The sequence below is a fragment of the Solea senegalensis genome, linkage group LG1, assembly GCF_019176455.1.
Source record: "Solea senegalensis isolate Sse05_10M linkage group LG1, IFAPA_SoseM_1, whole genome shotgun sequence".
Classification (NCBI taxonomy): Eukaryota; Metazoa; Chordata; class Actinopteri; order Pleuronectiformes; family Soleidae; genus Solea; species Solea senegalensis.
In genome coordinates, this window is record NC_058021.1 from 40,179,148 (window position 1) to 40,204,467 (window position 25,320).

At 39.8% G+C, this 25,320-nt stretch overlaps 1 protein-coding gene across 4 annotated transcripts in view; it reads right to left on the reverse strand.

The window, feature by feature from the left end:
• Nucleotides 1-25,320, reverse strand: part of ccny (cyclin Y) — a 35,330-nt gene that overhangs the window by 5,994 nt on the left and 4,016 nt on the right. Inside the window, exons 2-11 of one of the 4 annotated variants that reach the window (XM_044031067.1) lie at nucleotides 11,171-11,245; nucleotides 9,931-9,951; nucleotides 8,728-8,762; nucleotides 8,550-8,573; nucleotides 7,922-8,022; nucleotides 7,706-7,741; nucleotides 6,561-6,618; nucleotides 6,153-6,272; nucleotides 3,167-3,333; nucleotides 553-715 (exon numbers count right to left, since the gene is read on the reverse strand). In XM_044031067.1, the coding sequence (XP_043887002.1) occupies nucleotides 553-715; nucleotides 3,167-3,333; nucleotides 6,153-6,272; nucleotides 6,561-6,618; nucleotides 7,706-7,741; nucleotides 7,922-8,022; nucleotides 8,550-8,573; nucleotides 8,728-8,762; nucleotides 9,931-9,951; nucleotides 11,171-11,245 (800 nt within the window). The remainder of the gene's footprint in view (nucleotides 1-552; nucleotides 716-3,166; nucleotides 3,334-6,152; nucleotides 6,273-6,560; nucleotides 6,619-7,705; nucleotides 7,742-7,921; nucleotides 8,023-8,549; nucleotides 8,574-8,727; nucleotides 8,763-9,930; nucleotides 9,952-11,170; nucleotides 11,246-25,320) is intronic. The other 3 variants (XM_044031074.1, XM_044031082.1, XM_044031091.1) reach the window with 3 other exon arrangements.

Below are 25,320 nucleotides of genomic sequence, written 5' to 3' on the forward strand. Positions count from 1 at the left end.
ACAGTAGACATTTTCACTTGTCACCACAGGAAAAAGCTCAGGTGAACTGGTGACAAATAAATGTATCTAATCTAATGTAGCATAACAAAGCCAGAGACATCATGCACGATACAATGGCTCCAGGGCATGAAATAGGAGATAGGATGTAACCATTATTGATATTTATTACACCAGCGCTTCACTGTAGGGAAATATTAACATGTCAGCTGTGGTCTTTTTTAGATGAATAGATAAAAAAGCAAATGAGCATCCGCCAACATCACCACTGTCGCTAAGGTTTGTTTGAAATGCTGACTGCAGTAACACAGAGGGACGGGGAGGGAGACAGACGCTGAGGTGGTGAAGCTAATTACACAGCAACAAGGCCTTTACATCCTTCACCCAGCACAAGAGCTACACTCTCTGCTTTGTGCGTTGTGTTGAGCTAAGGTTCTTCAAATACACAATTACCTAGGCGGCCTTGGTTTCCACATTGTCAGCAAACATTTAATTGGCCTCTTTGCTTCGTTTCTTTTTTTTTTCTGTAAAAGACCTCAACTCCAAAGTATTCACCTCCAGTTTCTGAGCCTTGTCTCTGCTGAGGGGTTCCAAGGGGAAACTGAGGTTGTTGGACTCAGCCAGCGAGCGCAGGTCGAAATAATACTTGGCGTAGACGCTGGATGGTACGTTGATGTTGAACTGCAGCAGCTCCAGGAACTGACGCTCCAACTCATTCCTTTATCAGGGAGAGAAGATGGGAAAAATGAACCCTTTTGTCAAGCTTGAAAACAAGAATTTAGCTATTTCAATTCAATTCAAGAGACTTTTACTTGTGAGTCCAATAAAATTGAATTTCTGTCTCCAATGAAATCCTGTATAGATACTCAAGTAGAGACATGGAGGCTGGAGAATTCTCTCACCTCACACTGGGTGTTATCTTCACATGCACCGTTACCAATGCACAAGCACTGAGTAAATAATCCCAGTGCGCCCACCACTTATAAGCCTTTCCTCTTAATGAAAGGAAACGATACCAGAGCAATGTATGTAGGCCCTGAGCATCATGTGTAAAAGAGAATATTAATCCCACATCATCAAAATGCTGTTGTCATGCATCGCCTCACAACCGGCCAGCTCTGTGATCCTTTCCGCAACACGATGGAACCGCTTTCATCTGTTTCTCTTCATGATCTATTCACTTTGCATTGTAACCAGTAAATAAAGCACAATCCAGCTCTTCTTTCTAAACCCGTTCCCCCACCCATGCACACTTGCAGGCATGCAGCAACAGACAAGCTAAATTTAGACCCCACAGTATCCAAACTCTGCCTAATAATACTGCCTTCTTTTCGTCTCGCTTTGGCACCCACTCAGCTATTCTCATGTGTTCCTCATCTACTCCTCTTGGCTGTATTTTACAGGTGGAGAGGGGAACTCGGCAGAGCGGTGACTTATAATAAAACTAGAAAATCCCTGGTCAAATACTGAGTCACTGTCCAGTAAACTGCCGCATACACAGCAGAAGCACATGTTCTCACTGCAAAGTGTCCTGCACAGGTGGATTACGGGCGGTCAGCTGTGCCCAAGGACAAGAATATACAACCACAGAGGAGCGTGAATGTAGAAGGTCAGAGGTCGCAGCAGTGGCAACACTCCTACAGCATCGCGTTTCCTCTCAAATGAGTCCGGCCTTCCTGTAGGTCTCTGTCGAGACGGACAATATAAATATATGGATATAGGATTGGGTCCTTGTGTTCAAAATGCTTTTTACTTGTCTTAAGACACAGCAATGTCAAACATCTAAACTAAATATTTGAGAATGAATCTATGAAACAGCAGTCAGACGTCATCTTTGCTAGCATCTGAAGGTGACTGCCCTCTCAAAAGATGCATGTCCACAAGAGAGACTTCAGCCTGGAAATCTGAATGTAGCCTTAGAACAGGACAGCTCTCATTGTCAGCCTCTTACAACTAATAAATCATCCATGCTTAAGATTCAATACTTAACATTACGTGTAATAGAGACAAGAGCAAGAATGATGAGCTCTACTGCAGGGGGAGAGTCTACCTTCTGTGTCATGACACTTTATGACAATGTTTTTTTGACCACCGAGGGTATTTGACAGTAAGGACACAGAGGGCAAACCTGGACATATCTAGACCACCACACACGTGACTCTTGACAGCTCTTGAACCAAGGCTGACCCACAAACGGTCTATTCTAAGCACACAGACTGTTTGTCACAAATGGGTGAAGATAAGCACTGAAGTGAAGTAGAACAGTGAGCCACAGTGAATTACAATGAAACTCAATACTAAAGAAGGCCACTGCTGAAGCAATGAGACAATAAATCTGAGTCTATCAGAAGACAATTCATTTCAGGATAGAACATACAGTATATTTCAGTAAAAATGGTATACATAACATTTCTGTACAGATTGTATATCACCAACATCACAAAGGTTGAACCGAGTGTGAGTGTGTTGGGTTGGGGAGCTCTCTTAGTGATATAGCCGTGGCATTTTTACCAATATCTCTTGCATCTCAGTCAGTCACCTTTCAAGTCGGACTCTAACTAACGACTATTTTCATAATCTATTAATCTGTTAATTATTTTGGTTCCCAAACCTAGAAATGATGATGTTCTCAAATGTCTCATGTCCATAAACCAAAATTAATTATTAAAAAAAAAAACAACACTCAATAATCAAAATAGTTAACGATTATTTTAGTAATCCATTGAGTAATCATTACTACTTTCAAGTGACCAATGGGACAATTATGAGATTAACAGGCAGACAGCTCCATGCATATACTCCACATATATACACAGTATAGGACAAACATAGGTTTAACCAATAACATTAATTAGGGTTCCAGTCCAGGAATCCAGCCAGGATTGTGCTATTGTTCAAGTGTAAGGGTACGTCACACTAAATACTTGGCACTTAAACCCGTAGAAGCTGTTCTTTTCTGAAAAATGTGCGTGTGTATATAGAAAACATCCTCCCTACCACCGTCATTCACTAATTGTTTGAAATGCAGCTCATAAAAAAAAGAAAACTATGCACCATTGTCAGCTGCAACTGTTTGGCGCAACTTTCTATTGTGTGTGTGCATTACAATTGTGTTCATGCCTCACTATCTATATCAATAACACACACACAGGCTTTCTCACTGACTCACATGTCCTCCACAGTAATATCCTTGAGAATTTGGCAGTAGTCCACGTTCCAGACAGCCTGGTCGTCCCACACCTTGGACGCAAGGAGGATGGCTCCCAACACGATACGTTTCCAGTTGGCAGGACAAATATTGATCTCGGCGTAGGTCAGGAGCCTCTCCAAATACACCTGTAGACAAAAAGGTGTCACACATTAGTATCTCGGTTAAAGTTAGTCATTTCTGACTTGTAGAAAGTAATTGTGAACATATTGAGATCATACTGCACTAAAGACTAAAATGACACAATAAAAACCACATCAACTCTATTTCATCTTCATTAGCATGTTCTTGGATTCTTCCTTTTTTTCTCTTCTTTATTCTTCCTGTCTGCCTGTGCACCCCTTTGCAGAGTCAGCTTGCTGTTTAACTGTTTTGCATTCCCCTGCCTACTTCCCCTCCAGGTGAAAACCAAAATAACAAGCTGTCAAAGGATGATGAAATCTTCACTCTTCATGAAATATCCGTGTGGATCGAACACGTCTGTCTCACTGCTTCTCTCTCTCTCTCTCTCTCTCTCTCCCCCATCACCATCTCTATTTCAGCAGTCAGAATTCCCACAGCGTACAGATCACAAAGCACACTCTGCCCACAGGTACGTGTTCATTACAAGTTGGAACACAGGCTCGTGCTTTTGATCCAATGATGATCATTTTGTTAGACTATGTTAGACACAGTATTCCCTTACATCTTAAATCGTTTTGGCAGTGGAAAGTGGTGACTCACTGCAGGGAGATTCATTCATGTGCTAATCACTATCTCACAGGTAATGCTTTTTTTCCCCTCAAAAAACTTAAAAAAATAAAATGTAGAAACACATAACATTAGATCCTATTCCTATGGTAATTTTAAGGATTTAATTATTATTATTTAAGTAGGGAATTCCTTTTTATTTTTATTTCCCATGAATAACAAGCACTGCAGACCGAACAGCCATCTGAATTCAGACCATTCACAGTGGCTTAAAGGTTTGAAGTCTGACATCTGAGTTGACAAGTCTAGGGGGAAATTCAAGTTTGCAGAGACACTGTATTTTTTATGGTGCATTTCTTCTCTGTATTATTCAGTCTGAACCTGCACCGTGGCAGAACTGTCAGTGTTACAACTTTAAAACTTTAACAGAAAACTCTTAGAAAGTGCAAAAGGTTCATTACTACACAGCTCCTGGACACATAATGGCACCTTGTGGTTTGGACCAAAAGAAGGAGAGAGAGAAAAAAGGAAGGATACTGTAAAAAATTTTCATCCTTTGCAGTTGTGTTTATATTAGCCCACGAGCTTGGCTCTGGTGGCTAATTGGACAAGTCATGCTGGGCTGGGCTTCATGCCTGCAGGGCAATGCAAAGATATCTCAGTTGTGGCCCATCTACTGCCAACTGCCAACAGACATGCTCACATGCACTCATGTAGGAGCAAAACAAACACAGAAGAACGCTTGCGTGAAATGAGAAGCAGGCCCACATGCTGAGTGATATGAATGCGACAGCACGCAGAGACAACTTTACAAACAAACACAACAAAGAATCCAGAGGCAGTGTGGTCGGCAAACAGGTCACAGATCACACCCAGATGATTTCAAGTTGTGTTTTCAGAGTAAACATCCTTGATTCGGGTTTAATATGGCAAAGCTCAACTGGTCTCTGAGGAGCTCAAACATGAAATGAATCTTTTAACTCACGATGAGGCCAATTCATGAAACGGATTATGTTTCTATTAGCTAAATAAGACATCCATATACAGTTTGGTTTGGGTTAGAAAGACACACATTTTATAATTTTGTCTCTGTACACCACCACAGTGAATTGGAAATGACAAAATCAAAATGTGATGATTTACACTATTTGTAATATGAGAATTATATCAACAAGAACTTTAAGTTTGGCATTTGTGGTTTACCCTGATAATAGAGAAACCTCAACATTAAATTTCAAACTAAGATTTAATGAATAACTAGACATAGATCCCTCCTCTTGTTCACTAGGGTTGTTCCTACTGGGTATTGTTATATATATGAACTTTTTTGCTTTTTTTAATTGTTATTGCAGTTCAAGGAGTAAATTAATCACATCAACAAACCATACTGGTCTAATTTAAACGGAAAATAAATAAGACTGTGAGAAGTTCATGAAATAGGGGACGCTGACTTAGTTTCTCTCTTGCTTAATCCACCATCCAATCCAAGGACCATATTCAGTTACTGATAGCATTCCAGACATTACTCTGAGGGACAGGAGGAGGCCAGGCACGTGCCAGACTGTGCTATGTGTCTACAGGTGGTCGTCACCAAAAATTGTCTACAAGAGAGAGACTGTCATAAGCACAGTTTGTCCCTGCAACAGCGTCTGACTCTGGACACAAATTCACATCCAACCACACCGTTGACATAAGAGTCCAGACACAGAGCAACACAATACCAAGCCACTCATGTTATCTCTGGAGAGACACGTGTCATCTCGAGTGACAAGGTATGGACAGAAATGTTTCCGAGCAAATGAGTAGGGAGTGAGAGAAAGTTCATTTACCAGTGGCTGATGAGATGTAGCATGTACTACATTGTAAGTATTTGGAAAGTAGCACAAAGCACATACGTATGGACAGAACAAAGAGAAAGAGATTATTGAAGGCTGTATTCAAGTCACATTCAGATGCTGGCTGCATGCACAGACCTACTTCGCACAGCTGCGAAAGGAAATGTACAGATCAAACGAAACTTCTCACAATGTGTGCGTCGTCAACAATCAGCAGGACACAACCTCCAGAGGAAAACGGAGCATTTCGTGCAACTCCGCAAGACGAAATAGACTCGGAAATAAGTGGAAGATACAGAAAGAAGACAGAAGTGCATGTCCCCAGAGGGGGATAAAAAAAGGAGAGAGTCAGGAAGCAACACTCCCTCCTAGTGTGAACACTGGAACATACACATAAATACATACAGTATATATACACTCACCAGTGTGACAATTGCACACTCAGCAGTGAGCTGTGCAGCGCTGAACAGCGTCCTGACGAAGCGGTAGATCTGCTTCTGCTCGGGGTCGTGTTTGTCGTAGTCAGCAGGGATCTCAGACTTCTACAATGAAAAGAGGATACACGCAAATTAGATAAGGCAGTATAACGAACCAAATTAATTCATCTGAATCTTTGCTACAACAGAAGCTGCCAGTTGAGTATTTTTATGAATTCAGTGCTGTGTTTTGAAGGGTTTAGACAAGGAGCAAGTTCATGAAGATGGAGTCTCTGTGAGATGGATTTTCCCACTATTTGATCACTGGGGGCTTATTTGTTGTGATTTGTTTGCATTTGGTTATTCCCGGCAACTCTGCAGCATGTGAATGAAAGTCTTGATTTAAGGTCTTACTGTGAGCGGGTGCTGCTTCTCATCGAAAATGTCTAACAACATTCTGCCGTCGATATCTCTGAAAACACAAGCGGAGAGGAGGATTGTCAGAGTGTGAAAGAAACAATAAACAGACGGTGTGAAACTTGCTTCATTTTAAAATACGACTTCATGCTCGATTAGACATTGTCTGTTGAAGCTCAAGCATTCATCTGAGAATTTTTTTTTTTTTTTTTAAAACTGCCAAACAAGTGAATTCTGTAAGTTAACAGTAAATACAGACTAGAGAAGAGTGGACCACGTTCGAAAACCTTTCGTATTCTCATCATGCTTCTTTTTTCTGTCTGGTTCGCCAAATCCTTAACTGAACAAACTTGTTTTAAATTGTTTATAAAGTACATTTATTCTATTTGAACATAACTAGGTGTTTACAAACATGCCTATAAGTAGCATACTAGCGTATTAACACCTTATTCTACCTCTATTACGACATGAATTAAGATTTTTCCTGCAATTGTGTCCTAATTATCACTTATTGACTGCAAATGAATGCATTGTCGTAATAGGTGTTAATACGTGCTTAATAATTACTAATAAATGGCTAGTATGCTACTTATATGCATGTTAGTAAGCACCAAGTAGTTAACGGTGAATATGTGTACTTTAATATAAAGTGTTACCATTAATATTAAGTTAAGAAGTCATGTTATAGTGCTTCATGTTCTGCTTTCAGAAATCAGCAGAGCGAAACACCAACTTAGCATAATCAGTGGTGATCTAAGGGAACTCAAAACATTTACAAAAGGTGAACACAGCTTCTAATGACATCGACACTGCATTATTTATAGACATAAAACTCAGGCAAACGCTTCAAGAAAATTATAAAGCAGGTGGTGCTACACGAACCAACCTGCACAAAGACCCTTAATGGTCAAAAAAGCTAAATAAAATAAGACAAAATCATAAAATCTATCCTCTGAGTATATAGTGATAGTGCAGACAGGCAGAATATCTGCATGTGACTCCAATGACGCATTATTTATACAACAAGAACATTGGTAAAATCCATAAAATCTTAAAAAACTAACTTATATTTGGTATTGATTTGTTCACACAAGTGGTTCATGCATGAGGCCCAAAACACACAATGAAAACACTCCTCATACCTGTTCTTTATGTGGTAGTATATCGCGAGGGCTACACTGTAAAAGACAAAAGATGACATGACAATGCATTTTAAACTAAACCCAGTAAAAAAGGACAACAATTTGAAATCAAATCAATATTAAAGTTAATTCCCAAGAGAAGAGGAGATATGTTCTCTCACTGGGAACTCCCTGGTTAAAGGAAAGTAGAACTAACGGGAAATAATTTGACGTTACCATTTGATGGTGTATTTGAGGTTGGGCTGACTGACAGTGCTGTCATCAAGGAATATGGTGGAACACGAGCTGTATTTCCGTCTCACTGGGCCTGGATGGTGCTGGAGTTCACAGACAAACAGCACACACACACACACACAAAGATAATAACACATCAATCTATGTGTCTGTGACACTCGGGGCATGAGCAGCTGGAAAAGTGGGGCACCTATAAACCCACAAACTAATTCTGTCTGTCATCTGTCAGCATCTCACATGTTTGCATGCGGGAATGACATTCATCTAAACCTCTATTCACTGAAGAACCACTCTATTCTCTTTGGATCTCATCGCTCTGGATAATAATGGGATTTTTTTTCAGATTTAAATATTTAGATGAAAATTATTTGCAGATACAAAAAGGCAATTGAGTCGTATAATAAAAAAAAACATGCTTTCTCTTGTTCATGATAAAATCTCGCTGACTACATATTTTAAGGATAGATGGGCAAAGAAATGTAATGAAATTACTTCTATTCCACTTTACTGTGTGACTGAAGCTATAAATTGAGTCTATAAATGGAGTCTATGGAGTTTGGAGAGGGTGGGGTAATGAAAAATGTTTGAATGGTTATCCTCAGGACTGTACCTTGTTCTCCGAAATGTGTGTGAACTTGCAAAGAAATACAAGACATTACAATTACCACAGGCACAATTAAGGTTTTCACAATTAAAATGACCTCAACCGAATAACTGGACGGATTGTATCATAATTAAATGATCAAATTAGCTGAATTAACTTTCACAGTGTCTTTCTTGTTACTTACATGGTTGATGTAAAGGCTCTTCCGCTTTTCTCGGACTGAAAAGAAAAGATGGAGGGACAGGGTTCAGAATAGAAAGAAGCAGCTCCGTGTCAGTGCAGTACACTACACTGACAGACAGGGAGCAGCATTTACCCAAGACTTATAAGTTGCCTACCAGGTTTTGACTGAACACTTTCCTTCTGATTATTCTGCAGTACATGAAACAATAGCAAAGCAATTAAAGTGCCAAGCTTTCTTTGAAATATTTTTCTCTCTTGTTACACTGGAATTTCATGTCTGGGGATAAGGGTGAACTAATTAACCCATTCTTCATTTTGGTCAGCATGAGTCCAATTTGTATTAATACAAATGCACTTTGTAGATTGAGCTCATGTATCTTTATTTAATTCTGTTCATTTTAAATGTAACACATGTTATGGTGATTATAGAGCTCACTTCTCTGGGTGTGGAGTTGAATGTAGTATAACTGTAACAAACACACACACACACATAAAGCTGCGTGTCAACCCACCATCTATTTTTGTATCCCCCAGTGTGTATAAGTGTATATGTTTGCGGTTATGTAGGAAAACGCACAAAGGGGAAAAAAGGGAGGCAAAGCAAACTGGAGCAGTGACATCGTAAGCTGTCTGGCACCTCTTACCCTAGTTCTGTCTGTCTCTCACCTCTCTCAAACACATGAACACACAAACACACACCCACTGCAGTTGTGACGGTGTGTGCTGCCTTCTAGCAAACAGCAGCAGACTCTTACATCATAAATACGGCTGTAGCCACAGCACAGAAGACCATGATTTCAGAATGGATTGTTAAAACTATAAGAAAAACATCTGTAATTTGCTTAGACATCAAATGAGCACCTGTGTACACCAGTGTACTGTAACATTTGTGCCAAATCAGTTTCATACTGTATGTTAAATCACTGTTTATTTCATAAAAGATCTCTACAGCAGTGCTGATGAGAGAGATCAGTGGTCATGTGACATGTCATGCAGCCGTATTCATAGTGACGTAACTCATGGACCAACGTGTACAAACAAGCACACACAGATATTAGCAGCTCAGCAGTGGAGGCAGATACCCTGCTGATGGACGACAATACGGATCAAGTACAATAAAGCTTGAGACCACATGAAGTCAGTGTTTAGCCCAGACACAGAGAAAGCATCAGGCTAACTGCCCACTGAGACCACACAAGCTTACCTCTTCTGTGGGGCACAGCAACTGAAAAACAAAAGGCCAAGTCGTCTCTAGGTTTGCACAGACACAGATGTACAGTGGACTTCAGTGAAATTAAGCGTGTACAAAGTAGCCCATTGTGAGGGATCCTACAGTCAATACATTGAGAAAATATCAGCAGACACTCACACTTAAGTCTGCTGAGCGTGAGAGAATCAGCCCCTAATATCAGATCAATGTATCAGCCTTCAGGCTACAAACCCGTCAGCTGAACCAGTTTTTCTTCAATGAGTATTGTATATGGACAATATAAACCTTGTTGTCATCACAGTGAAGAGATTCAATGAATACTAACGGGGGATGAAAAAAACACCTTCATGCTTGTACTTTTCCAGTAGGCATCGCAGATACATGACATCAATCAATGCGCCTCAGAAAATCAGAGAGGAGGAAACGTTCATGCAGACTTTATGAGGGATTAAAGGGAGACTGGGCAGCAGTGCTACTTTTGTATCACACCTCGTCTTTCCACTCGTAATTTCACTGCTAAAATTGAAACACTTTTGAGAAGAGGGGCTGAGTTTATGACGAATGCGAGGAAAACACACTGAAAATGCAATAAAGCTTTGCAGTGGAACTATCTGAGCAGTGTGTGTGCAACATCAATATTTAAAGGATTTTACATTACATGATTTGACAGCTTTGTGGAAGTGTACTCAAGCAGTCTGACATGCATAATAGTCCATAACTTTGCTTATGCATTCCCTAACAGATGAGGGCTTTGTTTACCATTTCATTATCACTGAATAGGACATGCATCATTCCACAGTGCTTTAAAGCTGCACATTCTCCATGCATAAAAACCATTAGAGGGCCACAGACTTTCAATGGGCCAAAAGGGGAAGCCAACAGAACTGATGTGACACACACTGCTCCGGTACGCTTGTTTATCTACTGCTGAATGCAGACTTCTCCTTATGGCCACCATATTAGATTCTTACTTTTGATTATGTGTCCTCTTTATGTGACACAGAGGAAGTATAGATTCGATTTCTGTGGCCAGGACAACAACACGGGGCATTTCTTCACATGGCAAAACACAATACGGGTGTGGGAAGATCATGCACTCTATCTCTGAAACACTTTTCGACCAAATCCACAATTACTGCTGTGGAGTGATGTCGCCCTCTTGGAACTTTCTCAGGGACTGACCAAATGACTTGCATTAGCAGCACAAGAAGTGAAGATGCAGAACAGAACTCACCATCCGTTTGTGACTTGCTAAGGAAGATAGTACTGGCCCGGGGGTGATCTGATGGATTATACTCCATGGGAAGATCTGAAAAAAAGGAAATAAAACTTCAGTCTCATGTGCAGTTTTTTTGTGCACAATGTACTGTGTTAACCTGCTGGAAGAGAAGGAAACAGAGCTTGTTAATCTGTGTTTAGCAGATTAACTATGGCATTGAGAGTTTAACTAAAACATATCATGGCGTGACACCTTTCATTCTGAGGCTACAAATGTGGGGTTGGTTTCAATGAACTGAACTGAAAGGAAAAACAATCTGTCAGACGACAGTTTGCAACACCAGCGCTGTGTAAATGGCTGTTAGTGAATCGATGCACTAAACAAATGGGGCAGAAGGGTATAGATCTGTTTTAGATCACTATCTGCCCACACACACATTACACCTACGAATAATAACCCGTAGACCAGGTGGTAGCTACTGTGACCAGTCATACACACACTAAACATCTTTGAAATACAGTATGACTAAGGTCATATGGCATATGACTATCTTAATAATAGAAAGAAACATGGCAATGAAAACACATGTATCTGTAGAAAACAACATAAATGCTTTCATGTTTGTCCTGTAAACAGACCAAACCCCAGAGGCATTACATTACTATGATATAAAACTATAGGATTGTTGTTGGTTCATCTTCTGATCGACAACTTATTACACTTACACTTATTATGACTCATTTTCTTGTTTATACTTTTCTTTAACATTTCCTACCACCGATGATAACATGATTCTGGATATTATGTGCCTGCTTTACTGTTAGATTTGGCATTGTGATTTGACATAGGTTTGTATTAGGACAAGGTCAATAGATTAAAAAAATATCTTGATTAATCGTATGATTATACACAGTTAACTCAGAATTAATTGCATATTTTTATCTGTTCTAAATTCACCTTAAAGGGATGTTTTAAGTTTTTAACGCTGTTATCAACATTACAATTATTTACACACATATGTTCAATATTGGTGATACATTTCCAAACAAGATGTTTACGCCTTTAGTCGGTGAAGGGCCTGAGGGAGCAGCGCCATCACAATTACCCTCTGAATAAATTGTGTCTGATGTACAAATGCGATTTTAAGTCTGTTGCGTAGCAATTTCTTCCTCATTAGTTTGAGGAACGCACACTCTGTTGGATGTGAAAGAGTCAGCTTGTGGAATATCCAAAGTGAAAGTAGCGTCAGGATCTTACATCATTTTAAATCGACTTAGTTTGCATTTTTGCAGTTTTTATAGTGTATAGAGTATATAGTGTTTTCTCAGACGGTCATTACTTCATTCACCTAAATCTATGGACAAAAACATAATGGATAAAGAGATCTATAACATAGATACGGCATTCCATTTTGTTCCAAACACACCACCCTCATATATGTAGTTAGCAAAGCTGAAACTGAACAGGCCTGCAGACATGGTATTCATATATGTGAATAGTGAATACAGAGAGACTCAGTGTTTGCACAGTGCAGTGGTAATATACAAGCAAAACTAACATTTTATGGTGCCAGGTCAGTTGATTTAATATCCTGAATGCTCTGTCAAGGCGTTTGTTTACATGACGTTATGAATAGAATCTTGCTACAATCAAAAACATTGATACCAGTATTTAATAGAAGAACCATAAGTGTAAAGGCTGAAACACCTGAACAGGTGACCCCATCTGTGGATACCTTGTATCTTAGATGTTGTCAGTGAAACCAGAACACAGGACGAGAGTGGACGAGACATAGACGGGTTGATTTGACAGAAGAGACACAAAGAGGGCAAGAGAGCAGAATATCAACTTGTGACTTCCGTGATGTGACTGACAGGGAAAGATAGGAGAAACCAGAGGAGGTGATAGAGGCAAGTGGAGATGGGAGGGGAGAAGAGAAGAAAAGGAAACATGAAAATAAAAGTGAAGATAAGAGGCAAAGGTGAGGGTGGAGCAGGGTGTCTCTCTCTGCACTGGAGGCTATACAGCCACTGCTTTTGTGTCCACACTCTTTTGAACTACTATATTTTTTGTGTTGGAGAGCCACTTGAAGAGCATCAAAGGACACTAACACACAAAAAAGACACAAATAAAAGCATGATGTGGGAGGAAGTGATACATGGTGGAGAATGTGTGTGGGAGCAAGCAAAAAGCAGTGAAGGAGAACTAAAGGTGGGTTAATGATGTTGCTCGACTCTTACAATTAACGCACCCTAAAGTCAGTGCGCTGACTACGCTCACAACCTTGACCGTACATTTAAATATACTGATGTAGTCTTTTGATTTCCTGGTTGAATGACGCTAAGCAGGATATAAGAATATACCGAATAGCCACTATGGGTGATTCTGCTGGTTGCAAAAACAACTGATTGAATGGAAGTTGAGAGGAAAATTAGCGTCTCACTTGATTTACATCGAGTTAATAGTGTCATGTGGGCAATTTTTCAAATGTTCCCATTTAGAAGAAAATAGATGATTAAACATGGTAACTGTAAGTGGACGACAGTGTGATTGACAGTTAGTATCCTCCAATGGATGCCTGGTTGCAGAACCTCAACAATTGGCACGGGTCAAATCTTACACAAACATCTGAAACACATTTGTGGTCTATGAAAGTTCTACTACACAAATGCACTGAATGAGTACCCTTGCTTTCGTAATCCCCGATGATGTAATGTTTTCTTAAAAAGGCAGGAAGCTGACTGACGGTGTGTCCCTCCACACGGCCGGGTGTCAATGACCTCAGCTGCAGTTCCACCCTCCCTAGCTTTCTCTCCCTTTCTCAAACCTGGGGTAGACGCAAGCACCCAACTTCCTGTATTTCAGGAAGCAGAAAGGAAACGAAGCATGGGGGTGGTGATTACACATTGTTAGGGAGGGAGGCAAAACAAAGACGGGAGGGAATCGGTCAGTGTGTGGATTTAAGACAGACGTGTACAAACTTCCACCACTTCCTACAGAAACCCCAACAGAAGACGCCAATGTAGAAACATGAATGACAAAACCTAAATACTATAATGGCCGAAATTCATTGCTCCTCTTCTTCTGCTCCATTGTTTTCTCCTGACAAATGAACACACAAATCCCCATTTCCCTCTTGCAAGCTGCAGACCCATTCAAACGTACAATGTCAAGCACTAAAAACTGGATATTGCCTTGTCAGCAACTGTACAATCATTTTATTAGTGCTGTAGACTCTCACTGGTCATGACCAAAGGTTAATAAAAACAACTAAACGAAAACAAACTAAAATTGTCTGTGGTGATTTTTTTTGGCTTTTTAATGAGGGACTGAAACTGGAGTGAAATAGTAATGGAGAGGTTTGCAATAAAGTGTCAGGCCAGCCAGAGGTCACGCCCTGCTGCTCAAGCTGTATGTATCTTGCTGCAACGATTAATCAAATACAAATCAATTACTAAATAATCATGAAATATTTTCGATTAATGGGTTTGAGTGTTTTTTTCAATAATTAAAACAAGCTTTCGGATTTCTTTCCCTAATGACTGCATGCAACAAGTAACTGCAAGGACTTTTAATTTATTCAAAGGAATGAAAACACATTAATGACAGACGTGTTCATTCATTTTTCCTCTGCCATAGTTTAACAGTCAGGAGCTACACTGTACTTCAAGCAGTGCTTTTGAAATGTGTTAATCCTGTTGAATCCTAAAAAACAGTTGCTTCTCGTCAGTTACTGTGCATCCAGTTGGGTCAAGAATCATAATATATAATCAATATTCACTGTCATCTGTATAGGACTGGGCCAATGTTTAAATTGCCTTACTATAACAAAAAAAAAATACATTAAAAGTCAGTGACCTATAGTTCAGGTGGCACCTATGTCTCATTCAATCCCCAAAAACTTTGAACCATGCACCTCAACCAGCTGAAACCACCTGCAGAGGAAACTGATGCCCTTTCTAATGCTGTTAGTTACATTGTTAGCAGGAATGTCTGTATTTGTGTTGTTAGCGGTTAGCTGGCACTTTGCCTGGCTGCCCTCAGAACCTGTCATGAGGGAGGCAGCTTCAGCTTGCAACATCAGCCCAGACAGGAAAAGGCTGATTTTTGGCTGCCCTGTTGAAGTGTCACAGGCTGGGGAGGGAGGGTGAGGTGGGGTTGGATGGAGGTCCAGATGGCACAGCATGGCACTGCCCTGCTGTCAACAATCCGCCCACACGGTTAAGATAAGAAGCATGCAGTACATCATGTGAGTGCTTGAGAAAAGAGCACAAGATGCAGTTTGTGGTTTAAAATAGACACATTTGAAGGAATGCTGCGTTACATCACGTCAGACTGTTGACTCTACTTGCAAATGTTTTTTTTTACTGGGAAGTCAGAGGCATGGGGCAAAGCACAGTTGCTCTCTCTTAGTACGTGGATTTACCTTGAACAATTTAAGCTCTTGCCCCATTTGGCCAGTGTTTTGCTCTCTCTAGATCGCTCCTTGAATCTCATCCATGGTACTTCTGGTGTAAATCGGCCTCTCGAGTGCAGCTGTGAGCTGCAAGGCAACACAGTTTTCATCTGACTTATCACGACCTCCTCGCTACATGATCTTGTGAGCTGGAGCTGATAACACTTCTGCATTCGTATGTGAGTGTGTGCCTCGAAATAGGAGACAGGATTACAATGAGAAGTCAAACACAGAGGATGTGGATGTGAAGAGAACCAAGTGTCCAGCGCCAATTGTGTGTGATCTCGACACAAAATGGGGTGGAAAAGGAACAGAACGGCAAATCAAGAAAGACGGAAAAACTCAAGGAACTTTAAAGAAATGTGGCGCCAGGTTTGTGTTTTGATAAGAACACAAGGCGTTGTTGGGGATGAGATAGGTGCACACAGTCTCACATAATGGGTGGTTGCAATGCAAATAATTGCTGTGTTGCATTCAAGATGATTAGTGAGGTTGGCACTTATGTGTGAGACACTTATCTCATTATTTTGATTCTTAGCTGAAGCAGCAGAAGGACAGTTAACTAATGGAGGTAAAAAGAGACAGAACCACAGGAGCAGATATGTATGCGAGCCCTGTAAACTCTCCATTGAGATCTGAAGGATTAGTCTGTGTGTCTGTGCCCTTTTACACCAAGCGTAAAAACGGCACAAGCCCAACAGCACCTCCATACGTGGTCCTTAGCCGGTGGACCCTCTGCCTCCGCCGTCTACCAATCCCCTGTCCCATCACTAACTACATTAGACTGCACAAGGTAACTAATAGCACAAACATTCAACCTTCATATACAGTAACTCGTCCCTGTGTGTTTAACAAGCAGAGAGTATGTGCATTGTGAACACGCCTATGCAGACGCATCTAATGCACTAAAAAATACTGCACCATTGATTTCAGACCAGCTTTTTCCATTACTGACATTTTTAGTACCTGCTCTGGTGAGGCTCAAAGCAATGGGACATTGACAGACTGTTGGCACAAGAATCAAACCAAACTTAAACATCCTGAAAACGTGAGTTACTCTTTTGTAAAGAAATTTCTTAAATCTGAAAATTTAACAGAGGTTTGGAGCAGACTGGTGTCTTTAGCGACCACACTGGCAAAAGCCGGCAATTACGAGCCACATTCAGCCCGTTCAGCCGTATTTCAGTTAAGTGACTGTCAGACAGAGTCTGCACTCCGGTCATGCAGGAAGTACCGAACTAATCTTTTTAATGAACTGATTCTAATGACTAAGTACCCTGAAAAGAACAGCTTTACAAGTCACTAGTTTGTGTCGCGTAGTATAGTGATGGGAACAAACGTTCTTTTCAGTGTACTGAATCTTTAGAATCAGTTCACTAAAAAGATTAGTTCCATCAGTTCTTCTTGCATGACCAGAGCACAGACTCCATCTGACTCCATCTCATCAGTCCTGTCTCTAAATACACCAAACCACCTCTGTTAAAATGTGGATTTTAGAAATTTCCTTGCTAAATGCAGAAGTTTAACACACATTTTCTGGAATTTTAAGTCCACTCAGAAAAATAACCACTTGACGTATCAGTACACGTACTGTTTCCTTACAGCGAGAGGAACAAAGATGTCTTGGTCCGCTGTTTTTGTCCCATTGTAGGTTTCAACATGCAACTGAAACTATGAATGGTGGAGAGATCAGAATGCAGCACTTTTAAACATAATTTCATCTTGTTACACTGTCCTCCTCTCATCACAGTGGCAACTGAGCTGCAGCATTGCTGAGTCTACACTATCCTCTCGTTACGGGCCAGCCTAATGTTTAAGTTTGTGCTTACTGGGAAAGTCTGTTAAAACAACAGGTAACTAGACAGTGTGTCTCTATGTTCACGCTTCATTAAATGTAAACATCTTGCACCAACAAGATTAGCTGTTAGCGTGCGGCACACAGAGATTCCCTCACTGAGTGAGTGAGTGAGCAAGTGCTTCCTTCAATATGTGTTTCATGCAGTCATGCTATGATGACCCACATTGCGGAGGTACTGAAGTAATAACAAACCAAGTAGAGTCAAGTCATGCTGATCCAATTCGTGCTGGAAAAGGACCATAAAAAAAGAGAGCACATACAAAGGTTATTCTGCTCACACAATAATCTTTTCAATACAATATGTCAAAAGGAAAAAAAAATGTGAGAAAAAGATGAGATTCAAGAAAAGACTTGGCTCCATTCATATTCATAATTCACATTTTTCCAGGCACTAACAGTCAAGTTTAAGAGTAATGGCAGCATCATCTCTTATACCTCAATCTGTTTACTGGACCCAAGTATAAAAACTGAAGCGGTGTAGATGAAATTTCAAAGAGTCTCACGATTTGATGTGGAATACTGCTGCACACACAGCATGGTGCATTGTTATTTTTAACTTGATGGCTTATATTCACATTTTCTGCCATGCGTAAAAACACTGAAACATAGTTAAACAATGCTGAGAACTACGAGAAGAGCAGAAACTTTATTCTTCACAAACCTTCTAAATTCCAAACACATATAGTCATATAGTATTTACAATTAAAGTAAGGGATGTTAAGGGTGGAGGAGTTCATGAGCAGAGGACTTCCTTTCTCTGCACACTGATGGGGACCATAAACCCACCCTCTTACTTTCTGTCTCCTCCCATCCCTACATCCTCTGCTCCCTGTAACTAGGCAACGCTTGCTTGAAATTATTCAGATAGCAGAGGCAAGCCCATCAAAGCCAAAGACAGACAAGCCAAGCCCGCTGTTTTCTTCCTTTCGCTTCTCTAATCCCCTGCCACCTGCTTCTGCACCACCCACTGTACTAATTCATATATTGAGTGCTTGATGAAGCAGTGACAATGTAAGTGCTGCTCTGATTTCGTACATATACACACTTTAACACACTGTCCTGTCCCATGGATGAAGGGTGAATGACAAAAACTAAATAAAAAGTCACAGAGGACCACTAAAAATCTGTTTGATCAAAAAATCCATATATGGTGCTTTTCCACTATACAGATCCAGCACGGCTCAGCTCAACTCTACTGGGTTTTCTACCGTTGGGCGGAATCATCATAGCATGGCTGCATGAAACTGCCATTATGGCGACACATGTGACTTGTAAAGCAGTTATAGCGCATGTCTTGAGGATTTTTAACTGATCTACAGTTCGGTTTTTGGTTTGATTCCTGTGTCGGATGCCGCACTCATAACTCATCCAGTGCCAGCAGTATGTCAAAGTTACATTTAGTATCGGCTCAGCTCGCTATCTAGTACTTATCTTGCTGACGTGGTCATACGGACACATAAGGACGACTGAGGGCTTTACCATTCCAAACCATACCATACTTTACCAAACCAAACCATACCATGTTATACTATACTAACTATACTACTCCATACCATGATGGAAACACAGCTTTAGATATGGTGTCAATGGTGACATTCCCATGCTGTACACAGGAAGTGAAGCATTTTACTTCACAACTGAAAGAGGCAAGGCAGACATACAACGTAGTACTAGTATCGGTGTAAAGCGAGACAGCTGCATACAGTTGTCTACAGCCAAGAAGCAGCCACGAAAAGTTTTAGATTCTACAGTTAAAAATTAACCTGAATGTGCAGTAGGGCTGCACCATCTTATTTTAATCCCAGTCTTGGCTTCTCTAGTTATAATGAAAGTGCTTCTCCAATAAAAATGTGTGCTCTGCCAATAGAATGCGAAGCAAATCATATGCTTCCTAAACAACTGTCTGACCACAGAACATGCCTGCATGTGCACAGCTGCTGCTCTTTTAAGGAAAGAGACACAAAGTGTTGCATTAACTTGCCAACACCAATGTTCCTCTCCCAACTTCGAGTCTAATCTCTTTCTTCCTCTTTCTCCCTCTTTCAGTTTCTCTCTCTCTCTACAAGGTTCATCCGGTGACAAGCTGTGAACAGACCTGTTGGTGAAAGGAAGGCCATATGTGCCAAGCTCTGTCATACTCTGTCTGTGTTTACATTTCCCCACTACACATTCGCACATGCAAATGTTGGCATGCGTGAGCACAGAGCAGAAAAGGACAACTCAACATGAACACATGCAAACACACCAGAGTGATGATGTGCGCTCTCACAGATGCACAAACTTGGTCTTGACTGAGAAACCAAAAGTTCAAAGATAATATCAAACATTTTGATGAATCATCCGCACTATAATAACACACAACCAAAATATTAGAATACTACAATGAACTACAGTGCTACAGGCTATATTCATCTCTTATTAACTGAATTGTCTGTCAGAAAATACTTGGTCATACTGCAGTCAATGTCAATTTCCAACAACCAATCAACAGCATGTAATTGCTTACACAGTATACACCTGCTCACCAGACCTCCACCAGCAATTCCACTGGTCCCATCTGATGTCTGTATGCTCAGTTAGCTGACTAATTTAGCCTTCACTCCACCAGTCATCAGAGAGCATGATGTCTGTAGCACAAAGCAATATAGGATTGTAGTGCGTGTGAATTTAAAACACACACATCACTGTTAAGATGTGGTAGTGATCAACATATCAAATATGAAAACTGCTGCCAGGATAGATTCAATTAAATGTATCTGTCTAAAACAAACTATTAATTTCTCAAGGACCTCAAACAAGCCCTGGACACGTATAATCAGTTTGGAACCGTACCATTACTTGGTAGGTGGGGTGTGTCAAGCTTGAAGTCTTGTTGAAACAGACCGAGGGGCCTTGAATTCCCTCGACTTCCAGTCGCGAAAGAGTAACTGTCACCCAATCAGCTGACTGTCATACTCAATGGTGCTCTGGTAACCCAAGGGAAAATGGAATAGTAGGGGCTGGTTATTTTATATAATTTACCCATGCCATTAGCTGGAAACCATGACTATACCTAGAAGGAATAGGGGGTGGGATAATAATTGCAAATCTCTCACATGGTCATAGTATTTCATGTGAATCTATTTTTAATGTGGATGTTTTGGTCCTCTCTGGTGCATCACAAATTTGTCAGTGTCATTCCGACAGCTGAGGCCAAATAAACTCTTGAGCTTCCAAACACCACATCTAATTGCCATTAAGCCCCCTTTCCACAGCGTGCAGTCAAAAGACCCCCATACACTGATTTCTAAATATAACATCTCGGAGCACTGATGTTTCTCTCTTTTCATTCATTTTCTCTCTCTTTTATCTTTAATAAAATGCCCACTCTCAACATGGAAGATTTGGGGAATACACTACTAACAAGGGTGAGACCTTGGATCACTAAGACTACAGACATTCCCGCAGATCATTATAGAGACATCTTACACAAGCCAGAGTTAAACACTTTGACAGGACAAAACTAAAACAAAAGGAAAAGATTGAATATTTCACTGCACAAACCCTTGTGTTTATTCACTCGAGTATAGCATTAGTCTGCTTTGACCAAAACATTCAGTGCAGACATGAGGGAAAAGCCCTTTTCAAACTCCTAAAAGCAAGCAAAGTATCAGGGCTTACCCAAAATACACCTGTGGACGTGACTGCACTTCAGCCAAGTGTTTTGCTAATAAACCCTGATAAAAGTTGGTTTTCCATGATAACATCCAGCATATACTTCTGTTATAACATACTGTCTATCATCACAATGGCGATGTTAAAGTAATTTATGGAAAGAAAGTGTAATTTTGATTATATTACATGCACTTGTGGAATTTTCAGTGTTCTGTTTTATTATCTGGTTACATACAATGCAAAAACAGAAGAAACAGTGACATTTCATGGTACTTAACAATAAAATCAAGTTATCTACACCCACTACCCCACTCTTCCTCACTACACTCCCAACAGGACGTCTGACATTATCTAAGGATTTCACACTACCTATCAGAGATTTGATTGGTTTTACATTTCAGTAATACCTAAAATGAATGAATTTCTTGCACACAGAGATATCTATTCTATTTTAATGACTATTTTCAATCAGAGGCTTCCTCTAGTCTTTTAATCAGGAGGAGAGAAGACAATTACAATGTGGATTTCTCTGGAGACAAGAGCACAATGATTGAACATTTAAGCAGGTTGTTTGTGGGCAGCAGATGCATCTTTCTGTTATCATTGTGTTTGTGTGTGTACATATTGTACACACAGTATACACAAACATGCACACACACACAAACACACATATAGCCAAGAGCAAGCTTTCAATTCATCTCCTATTTGAAACTCCTGCGATCACTCCTTGACAAAGGACCGATCCACACAGACACGTAGAGAGGGTAGTAGGTTGTAGAAATGACAGAAATGCAAATCATCTCCCAACAACTGGCAGGATTGTGTAGTTTCTCCAGCAGTAACATTTGGTAACTGTTCTGAACATAAAGGAAATAAAACTAATGAACAGTTTCATACACATGCACATATTAATTAATGTGGCATTTACTCGCATTGTGCCATTCAGTGTGGGCAACATTGTTCCCTCTTGTTTCTGTTTGTTTCCCCACCACAGGCTTAAAAGAACAAGACCTATTTTTATAGACTTCCTGAGCTCGATCGTGTGATACATATTTGATTATTTTTGTCCGAAGTCTGGTGTGAGGCCTGGTGGAGGTCTCTGCTCACCCATTTAATGCATATATTTGTCAGACAGATTACGCAAAAAGTGCTGAACTGAGCTAAACCAAACTCAGTGAAGGGCTGGTATCCAGGCCTGGGAACAACCTATTGAAATTATGTATTTAGTTACAGGATACGATCCTTAATCCTAACACAACATCCTCAGCAAGTGGCCCTAATCTGACCCTGAGCCAGAAACTTTACTATAAAACGATGAAAATATCTGCTGACGACAAAATGTGCAATCGGCTAACCTGGTTTTAGACAGCTCATTAAATTGTAGTAAGTGGTGACATGAAGTGTATTGACAGACTGGCTTGGTTCACTAATAAATATACTGTTGGTGGGTGGGGGTGCCATAATCTTGCCATAATCCACCAAAAATAATATTGCTTCATATACAAATTATACTAATATACTGTACTGAATTTTATAATGTTATACTGGATATAAAATGGCTTTAAAACCATTCAAACTCCTCAGCATTTCTGCAGCTGTGACTCTTTCAGTCAAAACAATAACAAAAGATGTAGCAGCACAATGTACAGCAATTATAAGTAATTATTATTTTCATAACAGATTAGTCTTTCAATGACTTGATTAAGCAATCATTTGGTCTAATCAAATTGTGAACCAAAACTCGAAATGATAATGTTATACAGTTTTATTAATTTCTTTGTTATATTTTGGCCCAGGAGTTCTAGCAGAGATGGGTAAAGCAGATAATGTCATTAAAAGACAACCAATCTATACATAACTTTAGTCCCAGTATTTTTAGATTTTAGATGTGTTGTTTCAGAAATGTTAAATATTATATAGACAATATTATTCATGTTTTTCCAAAGGTTTTTCCATAATGTATGTATTTAGAGCGAATTTGGTTCAAATTGTTAGCTAATGGCATGTAGGTATTAATAATAGCTGTTTGTAATTCTATCCGTCTGAAAAATAAGTTTGGCTACAATTATGGGAAAGAGCGAGATTGTTAATTTAATGTAAATGTGTCTTTGTCTAGGACACAATGACTTCAAAGAGAATAAGTGCCATGATTCACCACATCAGCAATCACAACACGATAGTATCATACACCCAAGATCTAGGTCAACTCGTCTGGAATTCATAGTTAACCTCCCCAGGCTCATCAACCAGGCATGAATAATCCATGTACAGATTTCAATTAGCCTGTAAGCAAGATTAATCAATATGCACGTGTGGGTTAGCTCTAGAAATAAGTAATTTTAACACTGATGGGACTGAGATGAGCACTGGGCCTGGAGCCACAGCTCATTTACTGATGTCCAAGTTAAGTAAAATCTGTGTGAGATTTTACTTAGTGTGAGTAATCCATTTGTTCTGTCTTCCATATCTCCATCCATTTTCCACCTTTTTCTTAAACCTGCTGTGCAAAAAATCTCCCTGAGCGTTTATCTGATCAGATTAGTCTAAAATTAGCTCAACCTTTATTTCTACTGTGTGTCGCAGAGTCAATGAACCTAGTATTACTGAGATATAGAGTATATGACACTGTGTAAACAACAAAATCTTCAGTAATCTTTATCTCTTCTATTGTAGACTTCTTCTGCTACACAAAACAACACTCTTCCTATGAAAAAACAATAATAATTTGGATTAAAAACACAAAACCACATCAATAAAAATGTGTTTATGATCAAGAAATTGGTATAAACTTTGATTTCTTTCTATTTACATCAGAGGTTCTTTTGTTGTTGTTTTTTAAAAGTGACATATTTTGTTCTATGTGATACTGATGATGATCATGTAAAAGAAACCATGTGACCATGTAAGAGAATATGTATTGACATCATGTTAAATTATTTATGTTACTTTACATCCTGATGCAGTAAGTGTCAAACACAATGTTAAAGATGAAAGGAACCATTTTTAATCCCTTCATAAATTATGAAATCTATTAGGTATGCGCCGTATGTGGAACTGGGGTGAATGATGAATAAATGAATGATTTTCTTTATTTTGAAGATGTGAGAGAGAAGGTTCATGGATGCTGTGAAGGAGGACATGAGGACACAAAGGATAGGGAAGAAGGAGGCAGAAGATCCGTTGTGGCAACCCGTAAAGGGAGAAGCCAAAAGAAGAACAAGATAAACTACATATATATAGATATATCTATGAAAATATGTATATGAATGGAAGACAAAGATAAAACAAAAAGAACCTTGTAGAAATTTCAAATCTGATGCCATGCTGATAAAGATTTTACGCCACTGCACCACAGTCTCAAAAGCCACCATTAACTGACTTATTTTTCAGTGTAACTACCAAAGCATGTTTCATATTAAATCAATTTAGAGTGGAAAGAATCTGCTCAGTGACCACATAAACAAGTTGAACAGCAGCATAAGTCTTTTATAAGTGACTTCCTTCACCTGGCATTTAATTACATAACATTTGAGTTGATAGCAGCCATAAAACATTACTAACCTTTAGGTCAGTCAGTTCATCTGCAGCAGCCAACAACCTGTATTGTATTCCTCAAGCAAAGGAACATCCTAATAAAGTGTAATTGGTTAAGTCTATAAAAGTCTATAAGTCTATAAAAAAATATATTTAAATATGTGCATAATCTGTAGTCAACTGACTTTCAAATCAAATTAAGTACATGGAAGTAATATTTTGACATTTTTCTGTTACACCAACTGTCCTCATGTCATCCCTCACAACATCCATGATCCTTCTCTGTGGTCTTCCTCTTTTCCTCCTATCTGGCAGCTCCATCTTCAACATCCTTTGTCCTAAATAATCACTATCCCTCCTCTGCATGTGACCAAACCATCTCAACCTTGCCTCTTTCACATTATCTCCAAACCTTTCAACCTGAGCTGTCCCTAGTACATGCTCATTTTTAGTCCTGTCACTCTCAAAGATAATCTCAGCATCTTCAGCTCTGCCACCTCCAGCTTTGCCTCCTGTTTTTTTAGACAGTGCCACTGTCTCTAAGCCATACACCACAGCAGGTCTCACTACCGTCTTGCAGACTTTCCCTTTCACTTTTGCTGCTGTCCTTCTGCCACATAATCACCCCTGACACTCGTCTCCACCCACACCACCCTGCCTGCA